The sequence below is a fragment of the Euprymna scolopes genome, chromosome 8 (assembly GCF_053919585.1).
Source record: "Euprymna scolopes isolate OS-2025 chromosome 8, ASM5391958v1, whole genome shotgun sequence".
Taxonomy (NCBI): domain Eukaryota; kingdom Metazoa; phylum Mollusca; class Cephalopoda; order Sepiida; family Sepiolidae; genus Euprymna; species Euprymna scolopes.
In genome coordinates this window covers 119,782,005-119,804,504 of record NC_136489.1, presented here as the reverse complement: position 1 = coordinate 119,804,504, position 22,500 = coordinate 119,782,005, and the positions used below count along the sequence as shown (strand labels likewise).

The window sequence follows — 22,500 nt, the reverse complement described above, 5'->3', positions numbered from 1 at the left end:
TTACCCCTACATTGACCAAGGTCTTATATGTGGGGTCGCCCCCACATATGGTCTTTGCTTGCAGTATCTGCCGGAACAGATGGTATTTATTTGCTCCCCCACCGAGCAAATTAGGCACAAGGCCGATTTTTAATGTGAGGAGTGAAGGGGAAATGGGGACCAACTCCCCGGGGAGTAGGGGAGCTGGATAGTGACAATTGGTATGAAGGGTTGCCCCTACATTGACCAAGGTCTTATATGTGGGGTCGCCCCCACATATGGTCTTTGCTTGCAGTATCTGCCGGAACAGATGGTATTTATTTGCTCCCCCACCGAGCAAATTAGGCACAAGGCCGATTTTTAATGTGAGGAGTGAAGGGGAAATGGGGACCAACTCCCCGGGGAGTAGGGGAACTGGATAGTGACAATTGGTATGAAGGGTTGCCCCTACATTGACCAAGGTCTTATATGTGAGGTTGCCCACACATATGGTCTTTGCTTGAAGTATCTGCCGGAACAGATGGTATTTATTTGCTCCCCCACCGAGCAAATTAGGCACAAGGCCGATTTTTAAAGTGAGGACTGAAGGGGAAATGGGGAACAACTCCCCGGGGAGTAGGGGAGCTGGATAGTGACAATTGGTATGAAGGGTTGCCCCTACATTGACCAAGGTCTTATATGTGAGGTTGCCCACACATATGGTCTTTGCTTGCAATATCTGCCGGAACAGATGATATTTATTTGCTCCCCCACCGAGCACATTAGGCACAAGGCCGATCTTTAATGTGAGAAGTGAAGGGGAAATGGGGACCAACTCCCCGGGGAGTAGGGGAGCTGGATAGTGACAATTGGTATGAAGGGTTGCCCCTACATTGACCAAGGTCTTATATGTGAGGTTGCCCACACATATGGTCTTTGCTTGCAGTATCTGCCGGAACAGATGGTATTTATTTGCTCCCCCACCGAGCAAATTAGGCACAAGGCCGATTTTTAAAGTGAGGAGTGAAGGGGAAATGGGGACCAACTCCCCGAGGAGTAGGGGAGCTGGATAGTGACAATTGGTATGAAGGGTTGCCCCTACATTTACCAAGGTCTTATATGTGGAGTTGCCCCCACATATGGTCTTTGCTTGCAGTATCTGCCGGAACAGATGGTATTTATTTGCTCCCCCACCGAGCAAATTAGGCACAAGGCCGATTTTTAATGTGAGGAGTGAAGGGAGGGGGAAGGGAAAAAGGGGACCAGCTCCGAGAGGTGGGAAATGGAAGCTGGTTAAAGGTCAGGCATGTGGGGTTGCCCCCACATCTGGTCTTTGCTAGTCATAGCTAGTCATAGCTTGCAATATCTGCCGGAACAGATGATATTTATTTGCTCCCCCACCGAGCACATTAGGCACAAGGCCGATCTTTAATGTGAGGAGTGAAGGGAGGGGGAAGGGGAAAAGGGGACCAGCTCTCGAGAGGTTGGAAATGGGAGCTGGTCAAAGGTCAGGCATGTGGGGTTGGCCCCACATCTGGTCTTTACTAGTCATAGCTAGTCATAGCTAGTCATAGCCTGCAGCATCTGCCGGAACAGATGGTATTTATTTGCTCCCCCACTGAGCAAATTAGGCACAAGGCCGTTTTTAATGTGAGGTAAAAACCAGCTCCCCTTAAAGTAGGCAAAAAGGGGGCACTCTGGTTACCAAAAATAATAATTGTCCCAGTATAGAGGGTTTCCCCTCCATTGACTGGTACAAATTATCTTAAGTGCAGTATCTGCCGGAACAGATACTACACTTTGAGATATTAAATCTTTTATTCATGTTAAAAAAATACAGTAAAATTAACGGTGAACAAAAAACTTAGGCACATGGCCAACTCAAAAGGGGGGATTTTGGGGGTCGTTGGTCATCCTTGTCACTCCAGAACTAAACAAAGTCAAAAGTTTCTCCCAGCTAGTATCTTCTTTCACCATAATACCGCATTCACCCTTTCGTATTGGGGGACGTCCTAGTAACTCCCAATTTTTAAAACATTTTTTATTGACGTGTAAAAACAAAAAAGATAACAATAAAATGGTAACAATAATTCATTTGTGTCGAGGGCGGGGGAAGAAAAAACAAAAGGTGATTAGTAGGACCCTCCCAACCCCGTCTAATTGATAGACTGCCCGTTCCACTAGGTTTGTAAAAGGAACCTCGCTTCTGCGGGTCAGTCTCTAGGTGGGGATGCCCTCTAGATGGGGGTGGATGGAGAAAAGAAAATTTTTGTGGGTAAGGGATGGAGGTTAGTTTGTATTTCTTTTTCTCCAAGATGGGTAAAATTTAGAGGAAGGGGTGAGAACAAAAATTGCAGGTAAGAGGGGATGGGGATCTTGGAGGCTTCCTAATCGGGGAGGGATGGAACACACACTCAGCTAGCTGAGAGACTACTTGTTTAATTTTACTTTACAGAACTGCGCGTTCCACACCTAGGCGGGGAACACGTATTCAAATTTGGCTCCTCTTCGTACACACAGACTTGCCACATGTATCCATCTTCTGTCAAATGCCGCGCGATGCAGCCTTCTTCTATCACATCTGATCTTCACCCGTAGTTGGTGTTTAAAGAAAGCGATCAGATCTTGATCAGAAAAAGACAACACTCCCCGGCAACCTTGCAGATCACCATTCTCGCCACGGCCAGGATCGTAACGTAGACCATTTGTCTTTCCCGGTCCCACGGCGGCCTCACGTTGTCCACAACATTGGATACAGTAATTGGGCGAGGATGCTCAGGATCGATGCGAGCCGTCACCCCACTGACATACGACCAGTAATGGCGGAGTTCGCGGCAATCGAAGAAAGCGTGATCCGTAGTTTCCACGGCCGTTGTCCCACAACGGGGACAATCAGGCGACTCCAAAAACCCAGAACTGCATTGTATGTTGTTGAGTGGAAGTGCATTTCGGGCCAATCGCCAGGTCAGAGAGAACTCCGAATTGTTCAGATGACTCGAACCTGGCGCCCAGCCCCACGCGGAGCGGATCTCACACTGCTGCCACCCCAAACGCGCGCATAGCGGGTCGTCAGCGGCCCCCTTCACTAGATCCCTGTGGAGTTCCCTACGGGTAGCAGTCACAAGGTCACTGGACCTTGGTAGTCGTTTTAGCGCGGCTCGGCACTCTTTCATGTAGGCAGATTCTCCCCGCGGCCTGCGACGGCTCTCGATGGAAGGGTCGAGAACGAGGTCGGGGAAGGCGGCAGTAACCACGGGGTGCCACGGTTGGTCCTCCTGCATATAGTGGCTCAGGAAGGCCAGCCTCTCAGCATCTCGATGACACTTCAAGTCCGGCATTCCCAAGCCTCCCTCACACGGACGTTGAATACAGACCTGTCTGCTCACCCAGTGTCTTCCTCTGTCCCAAAGGAGCGAGGACAAGAGTTCGACAAGAGCTTTTAGGTGTTGTGCAGGCAGGGGAAGTACGGCCAGTCGGTAAAGGATGAGAGGAAAGACGTAAGTGGCGCACGCCTCAGCTCTACCCTTTAAGGAAAGTTTCCTAGGAAGCCACGAATTGACTGCAGCCTCCACCTTTGACCGTACCTCCAACCAATTCTTGTCAAGCTGGAGACCCGGTCCGAACCACACGCCGAGGATCCGGACCGGGCCATCTGTCCAGCTGAAGGGCGCAGGGAGGTTTGCGTTGCCACTCCATGCGCCCAACCGCAGTCCTACCGACTTGTTGCGGTTTATCTTGGCCCCTGTGATTCTTTCGTACTGTGTGAGTGCCTCCGACACGACCTCAATGTCTCTGAAGCCCGACACGAAGATCGTGACATCATCGGCGAACGCGGATACCTTGGCAGCTGAGCCGCCAGGCAGAGCCATTCCGCGCAGGGCCGAATTTGCCTCCCCATGTCTCAGCTTGCGGAGAAGAGGCTCCAAAGCCAGGACATAAAGCAGGGGCGACAGCGGACAACCCTGACGAACCGACCGAGAGATAACAAAGGGTTTCGAGCGCTTTCCGTTGACTTGCACGACAGCCATGGGCTGTCGATACATTATGGAGATCCACTTGCAAAAGTCCGGTTTAAAACCGGCGGCCTCTAAGACAGATGCCAGGAAACGATGGTCGACCCTATCGAAAGCTTTGGACTGATCTAAGTTTATCAGCGCGGCTTCCGTGTCGTCATCTATTCCCCCCTCTAGGATCATGCGGATCAGGTGCAAGTTGTTCTGAATCGATCTCCCCTTCACAGCGTAGTTCTGTTCCGGTTCAACCAACTCGTCGATAACAACCTGCAGCCGATTCGACAGGACCTTGGCCAAAATCTTCAACTCTGTGTTTAGCAGAGTTATGGGCCTGTAGTCGTCTAACTCTTCCCCTCCATGCCCGTCACCTTTCTTCAGCAATGTGATCACTCCCTTGGTCACCTGCCCTGGGATGGATCCCTGAGCAAACCAATGGTTGAACATATCCGTCAGAAGAGGCAGAAACATGGGCGACAGCCTCAAGTACAGTTCGTATGGCAGACCATCAAGTCCTGGCGATCTGTCACAGTTGACCTGCTTCAGCGCAGTAAAGACCTCCCGCTCCGTCACCCGGCCCTCGCAACTAGCCGCTCTAGCCGCCTCGAGGCGGGGAGAGTCGGCCAAATAGTCGCTAAACTCAAGGACCGGAAGATCGGGCTGCTGCGTAAAACGCTCCTCGAAATGTTCTCGAAACCCCTCGCAGATCTCCCGAGTCGATTCCAGGGTGCGTCCATTCGGATGTTTGATTTTTGCAATGTATTTGTCCGAGCCACGCCTAGAAACCTCACGGCGCACGTCTGCATCAGAATTGACTGCTTCGTTGCCTATCTTTCTAAGCCTAGCTCTAACTACTTGGCCTTCGTAACGCTCGCTAGTCTCGCGTAGAAGGTCCTGCTTAGCTAGTTCCTGACTAACCCTATCACCCTCCCCCGTAGCCTGGGCTAGTTTCTGCTCTAGCTTCTTCTTCGTCTTGGCCTTATCTAGTGCGAGGCGCTGGGCATACTTGACGGAGAAGCTTCTGATCTTGGCTTTGAGACCTAACCACCACTTACTCCCGGTAACCGCCCCCACTAGTGCCTTTTTAATCAATTCTCTTAACTGATCTTGGAAGTCTTGTATCTCCAGAAGGGAGGTGTTTAACTTCCAGTACCCCGCTAACTTAGGCCTATTTCCTAGCTTCAGCCGAGCCATAACTAATTTATGGTCCGTCTGGCCTAGCCAAGTGAACGTGGGACAAGATAAGAAGTCTACTTCGCCTCTCCTAACTAACATCCTGTCCAAATAGGTATTTGGATAGGAGGAAACGCTATTGGTCCACGTCCACATCTCCCGCCCCGGATGCTCGAACCGAAACCTGTCGACCAGACCGCATCTAGCCATCAGATCAGCCAGGCTGGACTCGCACCTCTCCGATCCTCTAGCTCCGCCTCCTACCTTATCTATGTCGGGGTCTAAGATGGAATTCCAATCCCCCATTAGCACTACCCGCTTCCGACAATCTACAAACGCGTCAAGCTGACTGAAGAATGAGACCCTCTCACGAGCGGTGCTGGGCGCATGAACCGCAATCACCCGAAACACAGAATCTTTTACGGCAACATCGGCCACAACCAGCCTGCCCACCGCATCTCTATGGACAACGTCGACCGTCGCCGACAGGGTACGTTTAACCAGCACGGAAACTCCCTTCCCCCGCGGGCTGCCATATGCTGAGAAAACCTCAACATCTCTGGCCAGCACCTGACAGTCCACAGAGGAAACGAAATGCGTCTCCTGAATCGCAGCCACATCCACTCCCAGGGACAAGAGGTCGTGCCGGAGGCGAGCCGCCCGGCCCGGTGATCTCAAGCCCCTCGCATTCAAACTAGCCAAATTCAAAGCCATGGTACCTACCTTAGGGTGTGTTACACTCAGCTCCGAAGTCAGCCGGGGAAAGGACACCGACGTTATGTGCCATGCTCAAGGTGGTCAGGTTTTTCATATCCTGACCTTCTCTCGCAATGCCGCCGACGTCCAAAGGATAAATTAATTTTATGGCCCTGTAGAGTGACGGATGGACCAACACGGGGACCCTTCCCTTGCATTGTTTTGACAGTTCATCAAGAGAAGGGTCATTTTTTTTCACCAGTTCAATTCCCGGAAACGTCCCTTCAGCGGCCTGCAGCCTTGTCCACAAGTTGGTCTTGCAGGCCTCTGGAGTTCTGACAAAAGTTATTAGGAGTGGGGCGTCCGGGAAATTTGAGGGGATATTTACATCTTTCCCCTCTATCTGTTTGTAATCGAGCAGAGGTTTTAAGTTTTTCCTCTGCCGATGGGAAATGTCTGTGGCCACAGATAGAGGGTCTACATTACATAGTTCCTCGGGGGCAAGGACCTTTGGTCTGCAAGAGGCAGAGGAGTCTCTCCTCTCCCTCGGTTCATTCTTTTCATTTTCTTTTTGGGGTAGTGGCTCAGTTTGCCTTGGTGTGGGGACGGGTGTTTGTGTGGTGCCTGGTGTTGGTGTTGGTGTTGGTGTGGTGTCTGGTGTTGGTGCGGTGTTTGGTGTTGGTGTGGTGTCTGGTGTTGGTGCGGTGTTTGGTGTTGGTGCGGTGTCTGGTGTTGGTGTTGGTGCGGTGTCTGGTGTTGGTGTGGTGTCTGGTGTTGGTGCGGTGTCTGGTGTTGGTGCGGTGTCTGGTGTTGGTGCAGTGTGTGGTTTGGGGGTGGAAGTGGATTTTGTTGTTAGGGGTGGTGTATGTTCACAGGGAGTGGGGGCCACCTTTTCTTCCTCTTTTCTTCTTTTGTTTTTCTTTTTCATTCTTTCGAATGAACCGGGGAGAGGTGAGGTTGAGTTCCTCTCCCTCTCACTTGCGGATTCATCCTCAGAGGAGCAGTCTTTTCTCCGCTTGATCCCCGTCTCGATTGGTGTGGGGACCGTTGGTTGTGTCTGCTCCTCTATTTGCTGCTGCAGCTGTTTTTGTTGTTGCTGGTCTCGCTCGTGTCGTTGCTGCTGCTGCTTCTGCTGCACTTGCTGATTTTGCTGCTGCAGTAGTTGTTGCTGCAGTTGTTTCCGCGGCATTGGCTGCGGTGGCTGTTGTTGTTGCTGCATTTGCAGAGGCTCCTGCCTCGATTTTTGGGCTGGTGGTGGGACGGTGGCAGAAGGGATTATGTGTTTCCGCTTTTGTCTCACCACCGTGCTCCATTCTTCCCCCTTGGCCTCCTGGGTGGTTTGGGTTTTCCTTGGAGCTGGGGTTGGTGCTGCAGTTGCAGGGGTTGTTGCCGCCTGTTTTGGTGCGGGCGTTGTCTCAAGGGTTGTGACCGCCTTTTGGGTTGTTGGATTAGGGGTTACCCTTTGGGGGCAACTCCTAGCCATGTGGCCCTGCTTTTGGCAGAACCAACAGTGTGGACGACGGCCCTCCACCACTACCGTTATGCTGGCGTCTTTGTATGTCAGCAGCGGTGGTATTGCCCGAAAACCTTCCCTCTTCAGCCTCATTGCTATTGTGTAGCAGCCCAGGTGAGTCCCAGTTTTTGACCGTACTGGGGTCACCTGTTCTACCTCACCGTACTGGCTGAAGAGGCATCCTAATACTTCCGCAGGTATTTGGGTTGGCACATTAAATACCTGCACCCGAGTCCTTCTCTTGCCCTGGTATTCAGGTGTTAGTTTGACTCTCCCATGCTTTATTTCTTGGAGGGAGAGTCTCTCCGCATCATCCTTGGTGGGTAGGAGGATGTCCCACACAGCAAAGCTCCTCTGGTACAGGTATAGTACTGGGATGTTAAGTTTGTGGAGAAGCCCCGCCATGTCTTCCTTCTTCATTCCTAGGAGCCGGTTTTCCGGTATATCGGAAATGGCAAAGGACAGGACTCTGCCCTCAATCGCCTCCCAGGCACCCGGTATGGGTTTTATATCTGCCCCCTCTATGTATTGTCTGTACTTTGTCAGGTACAGGTCTCTATACTCTTGAGGGGACAGTTGTTTTTCTACGGTCTTCCCCCACGCACACCCTCTTGTTGGTGTTGGTATGGGGTCTTTAGTGGGGTTAGACCGTTTTTGGTCTTTTATGGAGGTCGCCCCTGCCTGTTTCTTGGCGACGCTTCCTGCCTCCCCAGATGTCCTGGTCAGTCCTTTTGTGGGAGTGTCACATTTTTGAGCTGCGGCTCTCTTTTTAGTGTCTTTTTCGGGAGCAGCTTCCCGTTTTGGGGAGTCGGCCTCTTGGGGAGCATGATCGTTTTTGTTTACTTTGAGGTCATCTGCCCCTTCCTCGTTTGTGAGGTCCAGGCGGTATGCCCCCTCATTTTCTTGATCTGCTCCCCTTTTGGGAGAGCAGCCCTCCTGGGGAGCGCTGTCCCCTTTATTGTCCTTTTGGTCTGGCACCTCCTCCTTTTTGTGGTTGGAGTGAGATGCTACGACCGATTTTGGTTTTTCTCCCCTTTGTGGGGAGTCGCCCTCGGGGGGAGCTGTTGTTAAATTTTCCCCCTCCTTGGGAGCGTCCAATGGTGTCATACCCGGGCGGTACGCCCCATCAGCAGTTGTTTTTTCTCCTGTTGGGGATTCGTCCTCTTGGGGAGCAGTAGCCCCCTGGCTGGGGGTATCCATATTGGTGGGCCCCTGGCTGAGGGTATCCATATTGGTGGCCCCCGGGCTGGGGGTGTCCGTTTTGGGTCCCTCTTTTAAAAAATTCACTGAAAAAAGTGACGTGGAATCGCCGTCCAAAGTGGGGAGCCGACTTTGGCGCCAAAAAGAGGTGGCGCCAAAAGGCGGCAAGAGGGGAGATAGAACTGAGAGAGGGAGTGGGAAGTTAGTGGAGGGAAGAGAGAAGGTGTTTCCGACCCTCCCTCGCGGGAAGTTCGTAAATTATCAGCTCGGATCCCCCCCGTGGGGGAGGGGGGAGAGCAGAGAAAGACAGACAAAGTGGGGGTGCGGACAGAACGCGACCCAAAAAGCTTGTCAGGTGTTCCGGGCACGAGAATGTGTCGCCAGAACAGCACTGCCTCGCACGATGTAGGTATCAGAACAGATGGTATTTATTTGCTCCCCCACCGAGCAAATTAGGCACAAGGCCAATTTTTAATGTGAGGAGTGAAGGGAGGGGGAAGGGAAAAAGGGGACCAGCTCCCGAGAGGTGGGAAATGGGAGCTGGTTAAAGGTCAGGCATGTGGGGTTGCCCCCACATCTGGTCTTTGCTAGTCATAGCTAGTCATAGCTTGCAGTATCTGCCGGAACAGATACTACACTTTGATCGCGGCCCGAAGGCCAAGAACATTGCACGATGTTACAATGTCCGAGAAAGACGAGATATGATTTGGAGCTGATTGAGGTAATGATTTGTTAAATAACATTATATAAGTGACTGATTGCATACAGGTCAACCTTAAGATAACTTCTGAATTATGTAACAATGACTTTTCTATTTTAAAACTTTTTGTTGTGGGTGTAAGGCGCATAATGATTAATGCTGGTGCATTATCAGGAGAAAGTGAGGGATTTGGCAAAACTTGATAGTTTTGTTCTCAAAGTTTATCCACATTAACCTGTCATGTTGAAAACACTTCAAGATTGCATTTTCTGAACTTCGTTAAGTTTATGTGGGGTCCATTGGTGTTTGTTTCTTTGTAGATGACAAGACATGATTATTGTTGAAGCAAATCATCAAACTGTTTAGTTATATTTTTATTTACTAACTAGTGTACACTCTCCGTTAAAAATCATAGAAAAAAATAGGCTTTCCCAGTATTCGCACTAATATTTATATAAAATAATGTCTTCATAGGTGAAGTTAAAAAAAAATAATGAAAAAGACAGAAAATCATTTCAAACTAAAAAGATTTTTGTAAAATCTATTTCATATGAATACTAGCAGTTCCGCCGGGCTTTGCTCGGGCCATATGTACTGTTCATAAGGTTATGTGCATATGTATATATTAAAAAGTGTGAATATGTAAAGTAATGCCTTTCTGTATAATAGTCTTCCTTAACTACCATAGAGAAAAGACAGATATTTTCACTTATATATATATATATATATATATATATATATATATATATATATATATATATATATATACAGAGAGAGAGAGAGAGAGAGAGAGAGAGAGAGAGAGATTGGATACAATATATAGTAATGATTTTAAAAAGTATATAAAAAAAAAAGGCTCGTGCGCCACCTCCGAGAATCGAAACCAAAACGTCCAGCTCGCGATTTATTTTGCCTCTGCCGTTAATGACTGGACTATGAAAACATGTTTACTGCAAAGCTAAAAATTAAAATATGAACCAATAGCTACTACGTTATGCATTCGTAATACCGGCGTTCGACCTTCACCTGGCAAATTTTTTTTTTTTTTTAATTTTCATACTTTTGCACTGATTTTTCCGGGCTAAAACACAAATATAATGTTTTGCATGGATTCAAATACCTTATATATGAAGTTTCATGTCTGCAGACCAAAAACTCTAGGAGGAGTTTGGTAGGCAAAATTTGTTAAACAAAAATATATACGTATACATAAATATATATGGAAACAATTTTGTGTTTACTATAAACAGTTTACGCAAATATTATGAAAGTATAAATCATGTAGAATATCTGCATGTAATAGTTAACTAAAGATGATCATCCCATAAGAAAACCGAAAAAACTAATAGGGAATTAATTAAAATGAATATTTAAAAGAATATGCAAATTAGCTAGATCTTTTGCAGATGAATGCAATTTCACAACACATATATAAGAAAATTGTATTTTCTTTTTAAATAAGTAGAAAAGATTTTTTTTTTTTAATATGAACATCAATACACACAAAAGAAAAACGAATTTATAGGACTATAGATTAGTGTGAACACTGGCGAAGCATAATTATTTTTTTCTGTCATTTTATGTAACCATATTATTAAATTATTCATAAAATATCAGAGAATTACATCAGCAATTTAATTTTTATATTTAAATTATCATTATTTCTGATGATCTAAATAAAAATATTGTTATTTAGAGTGAGGATTTATTTCCGAATTCATTTTGGGTGGCGGCAATTTTCTGACTTCCTAATTGCAATGTTAGTTTTTCTAATGTTTTTTTTTTTTTTTTTTTTCAAACTAATAGAATAGGACAGAACTATAACGAGCTGGAAAAAAAAAAAAATGATGAAGATCTAAAAAAAAAAAAAAGAAAAAAAAAACGCCAATTTTGGCTTTTATTTTTTTTAATTTCTTCCTTTGATTATTGGGAGGAAGAGGGCGGCTAACCATTAAAAAAAAATGACGCTGGATGTTATAAACATCAAAAACGTTAGCGAAAGTAGAAAGGGTTTTAAATGAAACTGAGAGAGAATAATTGCCGCTTATATAAAGACAGAAGAAAGAAAGAAAACGTCTCAAACTGGAAAGTTAAATAAAAAATCGGAAGAAAAAAAACATAAATATGAAATATGAGTATAAATCAGTATAGAAAACAGAAAAGGAAAACAAGGAAGAAAACGTCTCATTATGGAAATAGATTTGTGTTCTCCCTTCCCTTATTTGTTCATCAGACGTTTGTGTGACGGGACAGATATATATTTACAAATAAATATGCACTACTCTTTATTATAGAGTGAAGGATGTTGGCATTCATGGAAGCTAAAAGCTGCTCGAGGATAAGGGTCAGTGAAATGGATAGATTTTCGGCTGAATGATGGAGTATATAATGAGAGGAATTTAAATGATAAATGGGGTGAAAACTTTGATGACATATAAGACAGGTTTATGGCAAATATTTGAGTTTAAAGACGACCATGTTGTAACCCTCAGAAAAGCATTCCCATACTAATATGTACGATAGATGGAATTTCTTTGGAAAAAAAACTCTACTTGAAAATTCTGGCCAGTACCAGATTGATGACCATTTGAGTATATATTAAGTGCTGTATATATTCAGGTTCTGGGAAGTTAATGGGGGGGGGGGTAACTTACAGTCAGTCAGAACTCATATAGAAAAATAGATAACTTGTAGGCATATTTATTGATACAGTTGTATATTTTGTCCTAATAATCGTGTTATTGTTTTCATCTCAATTCTCTACATTTTGATCAGACCTTTAAAGGTATTTTAATTTATTTTACTACTTTCTTCACCCCAAACGGGGTACAGTGTCACTTTAACATAAGGGGATACTATTTGGGACCAAATTTGCACGGATACTATGTAGGGAGTTGAGCAGTGAGATGTCCTCTAGCCAAAATCACTATCAATAAATTCCCTTATCGTTGTCTTTTTCTTTTTCTTTTTTTTTACAAGGTGATCACCACTTATCAAGGCCCGAAAGCCACTCAGGGATAAGGGTTATTGTAAGTACAGTACGTTAATGTGGATATTTTAAAGTGTCTACTTAAGGGGGCGGTTCATCAGGAATTTGTTTACGTTGGACTTGAAGACATCCAAGTTGTAGTCAGGAGGGAAGCAGGCAGACGGAACAACCTAAAAATGGATTCCATGAACAAGGTGTCCCTATAACTGCCCGCCTGTGAAACTCTGTACCACTGTTCTGCTTTCTAGCTGACTACACTATCATTATCTTCAAGTTCACTGCAAACAAGTTCTTGTTCAGCGTCCTCATAAAGGATCAAATTATGCTAAATAACTTCTTCTACAAACGATTATTATGCAACTGTCCCAATGACTACAATAGAATTAACTGTTATCCTCAAGTTTCCTCCGGGCTTTGATATGTGTTGACCCCCTTGTACAAAAAAAAAAAAAAAAAAAAAAAAAAACTTCCTCGAGAGATGTCACTGCAACCAGACGCCATATTGCTGTTTTCGTCCCTTGCAATGGTGTTGTGAAATGAGCTGAGACTCAAGGACTCAATTTCCTTTCTACAGGCAACATCATTACGAGCCTGTCACATATTCTTGTGTGATTAACTCTTTCTGGTTCCAATTCCGTGTTAATGAAAGCTGTTAAATAAAGTTAATATAAGTTGTAGAGAAGTGGTTTGATATTTTAATTGGAACCTGGTCCTTTTCCTTTCTAATTTAGTGAAGCCAGTCAGATGAACACACATGTAGCATCGTTAGTTGGTTTACACGACTTTCCAACCAGGTATCATACCTTCCTGTTATGAAAAGCATGTGAATAAGGAGGTATAATTTGGTTCTTTGAGGCCATCTTTCCAGACATTACCCCTGCTGTTAGAAGGGTAGTGATGTTTATGCTTATTTTATGGTGGACTGAGGCACCACTATATAGGGATACAGACAATTTTTTTTTTATCTTTCCAGAATGTTACTTTAGGAGAGTTAAAAACCTTGCGTTATCTATTGCTACTGTAGAAACAAAATGATGCCGGACCAACCTGCCTGTTTAATATTCTTGAGTTCTTGTGTTGAACCTATTAAATAAAGTTAATATAAATTGTAGCAAAAATGATTGTCTTTTTAATAGGATCTCTGGTGACTATTTTTCTTCTTCATCTAAAACAAGTCTGGTTTGATGAAAATAGATGCAGCAACACTACCACAAAAATACTATATACAACAAGTATCTAATAACTAATAACTCAAAAATAATTGTTTTTGTTTATATTATTATCACACTGGAATCTTCAATTACAATTATAGTACAGATGCCAACGTGATCAGACATTATCTTACCGTATCTCTTACAACAACTTGGTTAGACAATATGAAGCCTCTGGACCGAGTTTTTTTTTATAGCACATGCTCGTTTATCGGACAAATTTGTGTTATATTCCTGTGTTCCTCTGTCGATGAAACTGTTAATTAAAGTCAATATAAATTGTAAAGAAGATGTTTGTCATTTTAATTGGAACTCCGGTGATCCTTTTTTCTTACTTCATTTCAAGCAAAGCCAGACAGAAAAATAATGTCCGTCCATCGTTTGTGAAGACGACAGTGATCATGCAGTGCTTCTGTGCGTTCAGAGATGGTTTATTTCTGTAGGGAAAATTATAGTGCACATGATTAGCGAGAGTGTCATTCGCTAAGAAAGGAAAGAGAAAAGGTCTTAAACTCGAAACCTGAACGACACGAGACAAAAATGTGTCTTATGAAAATTGAGACGTGGTCCGGTTTGACAATATAAAAAGCCAGCATTTCTTCGGTTGGGAACGATTCTTTTTTGTCGGCTCAACATCAGTATGGTGTACTTTGCAATCTGGTGTCAGTTGAAGAAAGCTTGTTTGCGATAACGTCAAAAAGGGAACAGGACAGATTTTTGTTATGCGTGTTTCGACGTGGTGAACTTGGTAATCATTCTTCTTTTTCTTTAACTCAAACATTCAACGATTAGAATTTCGAACTCTGAAGTATTTCCTGGATGCTGGACATCTGTGGGATAATTCTGTAGCAGAAGTACTGACTGCTCTTTTTATTTATTTTTTTTTTATGTCACGTTTCCTTTCTCGTTCTTCATTGCATGCGGATTTAACCCCTTTGTGAGTTGCAGCATGCCAGAAACATCTATCTTCGGTCAGTTCTTCTCGTGAATAAGATAACAACCGAACTCTGTTAGAGAACGGATTGTCATTGAACAGGCAGATGAATACAGACACAACGTTGCTATTGCAGAATGGTCATCTCAGGCAAACATCTCACAATCTCACCAAAAATCTCTATAAGCTTAACTAAAAACTAATTGTACATGAATAATGCATACTTTAAATTGTCTTTAAATAACAATAACTCTGCAATAAATGAAATTCTTCAAAATTGTAAAGAATTTGGAAATTCATACAAAAAGTATTAAAATATTGTATACATCCAATCACTAAAATAATATCCAGCAGCAAAACTTAATTTTAGTCACACAGTTCTTGCAGAGATGAGATCTGTTTGCTGCAGAAAAATATTTTTTGTTAAAAAGCTGTTGCTTTTTTTTTTCAATCTACCTACTTCGAAAATGTTGTTTGAAGACGTCTGATTAGAATGTAACAAAATGCCCCCTCGTGATTCGAAACATTTTCATTCTCCCTCCCATTTGAAGTATATTTATATATATATCTACAAAACGCTTTGTGGTGAATAGAAATGTAGTTCGAATTGATGTTACATGGAAAGGCTGTCCCCTTTCCATGTAAATAAGAAGAATATTATATAAGTGAAAATGAGATTAGGATAAGCCTAGAATCGAACCCTGTAGGCAAAGTTGAGAAATGGAATGTGAGAAATTTGGTCTATTGCTAAATTCTATTAGAATAGTTAAATATTGTTTATATCGGAATAAAGAGTTGATGGTCCATTCTTTAGAAATCTGAATATTAAATATGTCAGTAAAAGAATGAACAATGAAAATTAAAAATATATTGTTAAAAAAAAAATAGGTTAGGCTAAAAAAAAATAGGTTAGGAGAGGATTCTTTTGTTGCAGAAGTGTGTTTGGACAAACAGCCACGTGAAATTAGTCACGTTTGAAAAACACACTTCTGACGTCATAGAAAAAGGACAATTCTCCATATAGTTCTATGGGTTCGACAGTCAGAGAGAGAGAGAGAGAGAGAGAGAGAGAGAGTGAGAGAGAGAGAGAGAGAGTTGAGAGTCAGTCAGTTGGCAGTCAGTGGTGAGTTAATCCCTGGGAAGCGAAAGGGTAGAAGATTAACCATGTAGATACAAGTGAATTTCTGACGTCGATCCGATAAATACAGAAGTCATCATCATGTTTTGTATGTGTTGTCTCGTGTCGTTATTCAGTTACAACAGAAAAGGTAATGTGTTTATCATCTTGTAATGAACATTGTAAACCCTTCCAAGATATGTGTCCTCCCCACCACCACCATAAGTGAAGTATCTCCCTCTCCTCTAATATGTGTTAAAAGAACTTGTATACATCTCCAGTCAGTAATTTTTTTTTTACATGGGGGGTCACCACTTATTAAGGCCCGAAGGCCACTCAGGGATAAGGGTTATTGCGTGTACAGTAATCAATGAGATAGTATTGTAGTAATCATTAGTATTGGAGGTTAGAGTGTCTTACTTAAGGGGGCAGTTTGTCAGGAGTTTGTTTATGTTGGACTTGAAGACATCCAAGTTGTAGTCAGGTGGGAAACAGACAAGCGGCAGAGAGTTCCACTGGCGTGCAGTTCTAAGAAAGAAGCTTTCAGTAATAATATATATGAAGTCCCAAGCATCCCAGAACTGTATAAATCTCTTCTCTCCCTCATCATCAGAATCGTTACTTCCATTATAAATGCACCCGTTATATATGAGCCGCGTCATCTCTTTAATATGTAACCCTATGCAACATTAATGCCAAAAAGCGACTGGCTTGAATAGTCACCCTTTTTCTTTCTCTGTTAGCAATACACTTTCCTCTTCACTTCCAAAAAGCAAGTTACAGCTTTCCTAGGAAGATGTTACCTCAATATTTTTTCAACCAATGCAAATCGTTTTAAACCCAAAATCCAGTCGGTGTGAACTTAAAAACCCTTATAGAAAACTTAAAAACCCTTATAGAAAACTTAAAAACCCTTATAGAAAACTTAAAAACCCCTATAAAAACAAGGAAATAGTCAGACAAAGAAGATCAAATCCAGCGCACATCAAAGAACCTAAGAACATATGCTCACAACACCACCACTGTGGATTGGGCCGGGGAGGGGGACGAAATAAAAACAAACACACTTCAAAACTCATGCGTAAGCTCCATCGCATTTTCATATTCGCTAACAAGAGGTCCGGTGAACAGAAGCAAATTGCCACCCACTACATCTACTAACAGAACAAGGTAAACCTACTCACACACAGTACCACGCTGCTTGATACTCACATAAACATAATACTGTATTATGCAGATTCACACTAACTAATATATAGGCATACATATCTTTAGCCCTTGTGTCTAGTATTCACAAATCATTTTTGTACCAAAATACAAGTTTGCGTAAACTTTCCCAAATGAGCATTCTGACTGAAAAAGACTTTTATCTTTTCGTAGACTTACAATTATATAAATGATTTGTTATTTAATCATGTTTTTTGACAAAACCCAAAGAGACTACCATCGTCTGAAATGACCTCGGCAAGGTCAGGGACCATGCCACAAACCGAAGACGAGACATGCGCATTAGAACATTTAGTTGACTCTTCCAAAGAAGTCCTGATATAGAAATAGTGTCAATATAATTAAAGGGAGATAACCCATAATTTATAAGCTAAGAATATTGTCTCTGCTGTGAAAGAGACTCCAAAGTGATTGGCGCACTTAAACTGACTATTAACTATATCTCTGTCTCTCTCTCTCATTTAAGGAGAGTGAAATTTGGATCATGTATTTTTATTTATTGTAAAGCCATCTTATGAGTAAATGTGCTTTTATTTATTTTAAATTTAGTATTTGGTGCATCGATTTTAATCTGTGATGCTTGCATGCAGAATATATATAACTTGATATATGTTTTGTTAAATAAATTTCTTTGTCATTAATATCAAGAAATGCTATTCCTTTTTTTTTTTTTTTTTTTTTACACGGTAGTCACCACTTATCAAGGCCCGGAAGCCACTCGGGGATAAGGGTTATTGCAAGTACAGTACGTTAGTGTGGAAATTTATTGAAGTGTTTACTTGAGGTGGCGGTTCATTAAGAATTTGTTTATGTTGGACTTGAAGACATCCAGGTTGTAGTCAGGTGGGAAGCAGGCAGTTCCTTTCCGTTTTACTTTACCCCATTTCCTTATCATAGCATGAAACACATGTTTAAAGGTCGAATTTATCTTTTTACTTTTAGGTCACCACATATCAAAGCCAAAAGCCACCCGAGGATAATGGTCACTGAAGGCTGAATGATTGCCAGCGGAAAAATAAGGAGCACTGCTTTATAGTCAAACAGGTTGCAATCAGATAATGTCATGAGTTACCTCGCCTGTTGAAGATTGTCTAAGATGATTTCTTTTTACTACCTAGTCACAACTTATGAAGGCTAAGAGCCACTTGAGGATAAGGATTAATGAGATAAATGAGTTGAGTTTAATGAGTTGAGATGAAAATAAATTGGGCAGATGTAAACGAGTTAAGTTCATTTTACAGTGTATTTGCTTTCTTGCATGAGAGAGAGAAAGAAAGAGAGAGAGAGAGAGAGAGAGAGAGAGAGAGAGAGAGAGGAGCGAGGAGAGGATGGGTCAGTAATCTCAAACACCAATTATTCAGCAGTTTTTTCCAGTGGCTAATTATCTTTTAAACTGGATTCTCCTGGTATGAATTGTAAACATCAGCAACTGTTTAATTATCTCTTGTTAATGAGGCGTTTAAATGCTGTCTAAACTCGCTAATTGTTAACATAGGTAATTGACGTTTCAAGCTATTTAGAAAGTGATCGAAGACAACTTTTAAATAAAATCTTTAAATGTATTTATAAAAAAAATAGAAGTAGACGGACCACCTGAAAATTATCAAAATCTTGGTGGACCCAGAAAGAAAGAAAGCATTCCAAACTGGAAAGTTTAAAAAATTAAATTAAAAACATAAATATAAATATGGTTCATTAGCATCAGTGAAAATTTTTTGTGACAAATTTCACCCTTTTGTAATCAAGGTTGCCTACACTCAGAATTTCCTTGTATGACCGGAAAAACTCTATGCAATATTCCAATAACTGTCCAGAATGTCGCCAAACTTTTCAAAAACCTCAATGCTTACAAGATAATTGATTCCAAGAACATTTCGGTCACAGTATTCTTACAAGGAGCAATTGAACAGCTTTTTAAAGAGAAGGTTGCAATTTCCTGAGTACTGTGACCAAAATTCTTACCGTCATCTTGGACAACATTGTTGGTTTACCCGATATTTGAAAAACAGGAGATTGATCCTCTCCATCCTGCTACAGTCGGATTAGTCTCCTCTGCATCATGAGTAAGTTGCTTTAATCGGTAATGAATCAAAATGCTGTCAACCACCTCAGCAAAAACAATCTTCTTAATAATAAGTAATATGGATTTCGTCCTGCAAGCTCTACAGCTGACATGCTGGCTGTGATATTGGACAAGTCAATGAATCTATGAGGATAGTTCTAAGAGCACTTTTGTCATGAATTCAATGACGCATCTCTGCTTTTAATACACATCCATGACAGGAGTTGCCTTTTTACTCACACACCATCAATATCTACAACAGAGAGATGAAACTTTTAGGTCATGATTCCATAAGTCATCATAACAATGCAATTTGTAGTCCACTCGGAATAAAAAATAGGAGGCATTACTTTGGAACGCATGTCATGCCAGTGTTTGAATGTACTTCTGTGGTCATAATATCTGCTTTTAAAGTCCAGGGAAATCATATCTGCATAATATTTTTTTATTCTTCAGGGTTTTTTTTTTTTTTTGGCAATATTGTGTCCTGATTAATGATGCTTTTGGTTAGGCATTTATTTTGTAGTGGACAGAATATCTAAATTACAATTTTCTGCTCGTTGTTAGCATTTTTATTTCTATTAGGGTTTCGGTTATTATTATTTCTAATAATTATATTTTTAATCATTGTTATTTTGTTGTTGTTGTTGTTGTTGTTGTTGTTGTTGTTGTGGTGGTGGTGGTGGTGGTGGTGGTGGTGGTGGTGGTGGTGGTGGTGGTGGTGGTGGTGGTGGTGGTGGTGGTGGTGGTGATGTCGGCCACTTACTAATTTTGTTATTTTTTTCTTTACTGCTATCATTTGATATTTTTGATATTTTATTATGTGATTTAATTATCATCCCTAAGTTTTAATAGCAATTATAGGACAGTTTTAGGTTGTTTTTATTAAAGATCTTGTGTAAGTTTTTTTTTTTTTTCAGGGAAGTGTTTTTCGATTAGATTTAAGAATTTCTTGTTAAGTTTTGTCTTATATAGTTGGTTATAAGGCGGTGTATACCAAATTATATTTCTTTTTCTTCTATTTTTAGTCTCATTATAACTATTGGTGCCATATAGTAGTAGTATTAGCAAATGTGGATAAATTTATTAGATTTATTTACAATATTAAGCTCATTAAATTTAGCAGATATAAGACTATTTAATGGTGAAGGGATCCAGTTAGCGTAAATAGATGTTAGCAAATAAGTATTAATGATGTAACACAAAGTATATAAAAAATATATCTATTGGAAAAAAAATTATCATAACATGCTGGAAGGATTTAAAAACTTAAGTTCAATAATCCGACTAATATTTGTACAATGAGATATGCATAGTTAAATACTAATTAAATATAATGTAGGAGTCACAAAGTAAGTAACGTGAAAAAAAAAATAAGTACCTTTACTTTTATATGATCTATAAGGACGTTACAGAAGTAATGAGATTTATTATTTTTAGTTATGCAAGAAGAATGCCTTAACAGATATTTCACAGGTTATCAATTTCCGAATGAAATCAACATAGAATAAATAGTGTTAGTGGTTATGACCCAACGGGTCACTGGTGCATCTACTTATTTATATAAGACATACAGCGATCATATAGATGAACATTTCTTTCTTCCTGTGGTGAGCGGCACCTGTAGGGTGATTTGATCACATGAGGATCAATCAGCCTCCAGGACGCATTGTTTTGAACCGACCCTTGAAGGACTACTTCAAGACCCCCATAGGATTTGTACAACAGCCCCAGAGAGTTTCCCAGCACTAATGAAGAAATACACCTTCCCTCCTCCCTCCATCACCGACACTAAGCAAAGCTATCTTCACTTAAAAATACATTGGTCCAAGAAGGCATCTACTTCACCTACTGTGACACTCTCTTAATTTTTGGCAACCTACACCCAATAGTGTAGACCACTTATATAACTATATCATTGTTATTTATAAAAAGCATTTGTTTTCCTTTCATTTGACAAATATTATACGAGTTTGCCTTACAGCTTATGCTAGGATAAGATTAAATAGATGAAGTTCTACGGCTTTTTTTTTTTTTTGTTATTTATGACTACAGATAATATTTGTTCATAAGTAAACCTTACACATCTATTCAGATCTGAGCTCAACTTCTAAATTCCACAATCTGCATCGATAACCCTTGCACTATCTACATTTTCATTTCCTAATGTCATATAAAGCCTGCAAAAGCCTTGATCTGGTATAAAGCTTTACAGCCATAGTTACTGAAATATCAATTAAATATTTCTCAGGAGAAAATAAATAAAAAATAAATAAAGATTGTTTAATTTTTGTTGCAACCATTTTATGCCATTTAAATGCGATCACGCGAAATAATAAAATGGTTATTTTTATGATAAAAGAAGAATATTTAATTTGCGGGTAATTTTATTATTTAGACTGTTTAATTTGTTTTAGTGGCAAATCAACACTTGGATCATAGTCTATAAATCGTTTTATTCTCATGTTTTACCCCCTCCCCTCACTTTTCAACATACTTTCACCATTTACAATTTTATGGAGAATTTCATTACTTCTTTCCAATTATACACTATCCTGTTTTTATTTTTGCCCCCCCCCCCCGCCCGCTAAAAGAAAAGTCGTCTGTCTACACTTTTCTCAATAACTACGCCTTAAAATCTGTTGAAATTTTGCACAAACATTAAACATGATATGAGTAAAAAAGTAACAGAACGGATTTTCTGGGAAAACTCTGTGTCCCCCCCCCATAGGGGTGCCTTTCGAGTTAAAATGGCTATAATTGACACTTTTGTGCATATTAAAAAAAAAAAAATTGATGTCATGAATTTTTATAAAACTTTCTGAAAAGTTGTAACTAACTGATTTCTATATAATTTTGTTTGTCTATACTTCGTGATAACTCTTGGGTGTGCTCCAGGGGCTCTTTTAAGACTAATAAAAACACTCCATTTTTGGGATTATTTTACTATATTTGTCCAAAATTTTCTGTGTATGTCTATTTAGCAGTTTTGCATGGTGCTGAACTCAAATATAAATATGTTAAGGCCTTGGGGAATTTGGGGCTAAATGGGGGGGGGCAAATGATGGACTTAGTCATTTCTTTTTTTGCATGGTGCAGGACTGAAATTTACATATGTTAAGGCCTAAAACTGAATGCAGACCCCACAATTTTATTATACCATCCCTATTTAAGTTAAAACATACTTATCAAAGTATTATTATGTACATCTATATCAAAAACACTTATAAAAGTTTTTTTTTTTAATTTTTTCATTTTTTATTTCCATACTTTGTGGACCAGGCGTGTACGCAGACCACACAATTTTAATGAATTATCATTATGCCAGATCAAACATACCCATTCATGTGTCTCGATACATCTTCTATCATTATATGTGATCAGTTTTCTATAATAGTCAACCATATAGGAGCCTATTCATGACCAGACACACACACAGACGTTCAGCTTTATATTATATATATATATATATATATATATATATATATATATATATATATATATATATATATATATATATATATATATATTTAAAGATACCACGTTAATAGGCACAGATAAACAAGTATATTTACTCATTTCTGGAAAATTTTTCATTCATTGATCACAACAGTGCATACAATCATTTCATATAAAATATAACTGCTCATCAAATTATGATTTGCACAACCTTGGGCTTCATCAGCACGTTAGAAAAACTAATATTTCCA

General features: G+C 41.0%; 1 protein-coding gene across 1 annotated transcript in view; it reads left to right on the top strand.

The window, feature by feature from the left end:
- Nucleotides 1–17,748, top strand: part of LOC145284064 (ectonucleoside triphosphate diphosphohydrolase 8-like) — a 185,222-nt gene extending 167,474 nt beyond the window's left edge. The window contains exon 10 of the mRNA XM_080133138.1: nucleotides 17,671–17,748. Within this exon, the coding sequence (XP_079989264.1) occupies nucleotides 17,671–17,718 (48 nt within the window). The 3' untranslated portion in view covers nucleotides 17,719–17,748. The remainder of the gene's footprint in view (nucleotides 1–17,670) is intronic.
- Nucleotides 17,749–22,500: the final 4,752 nt, after the last annotated feature.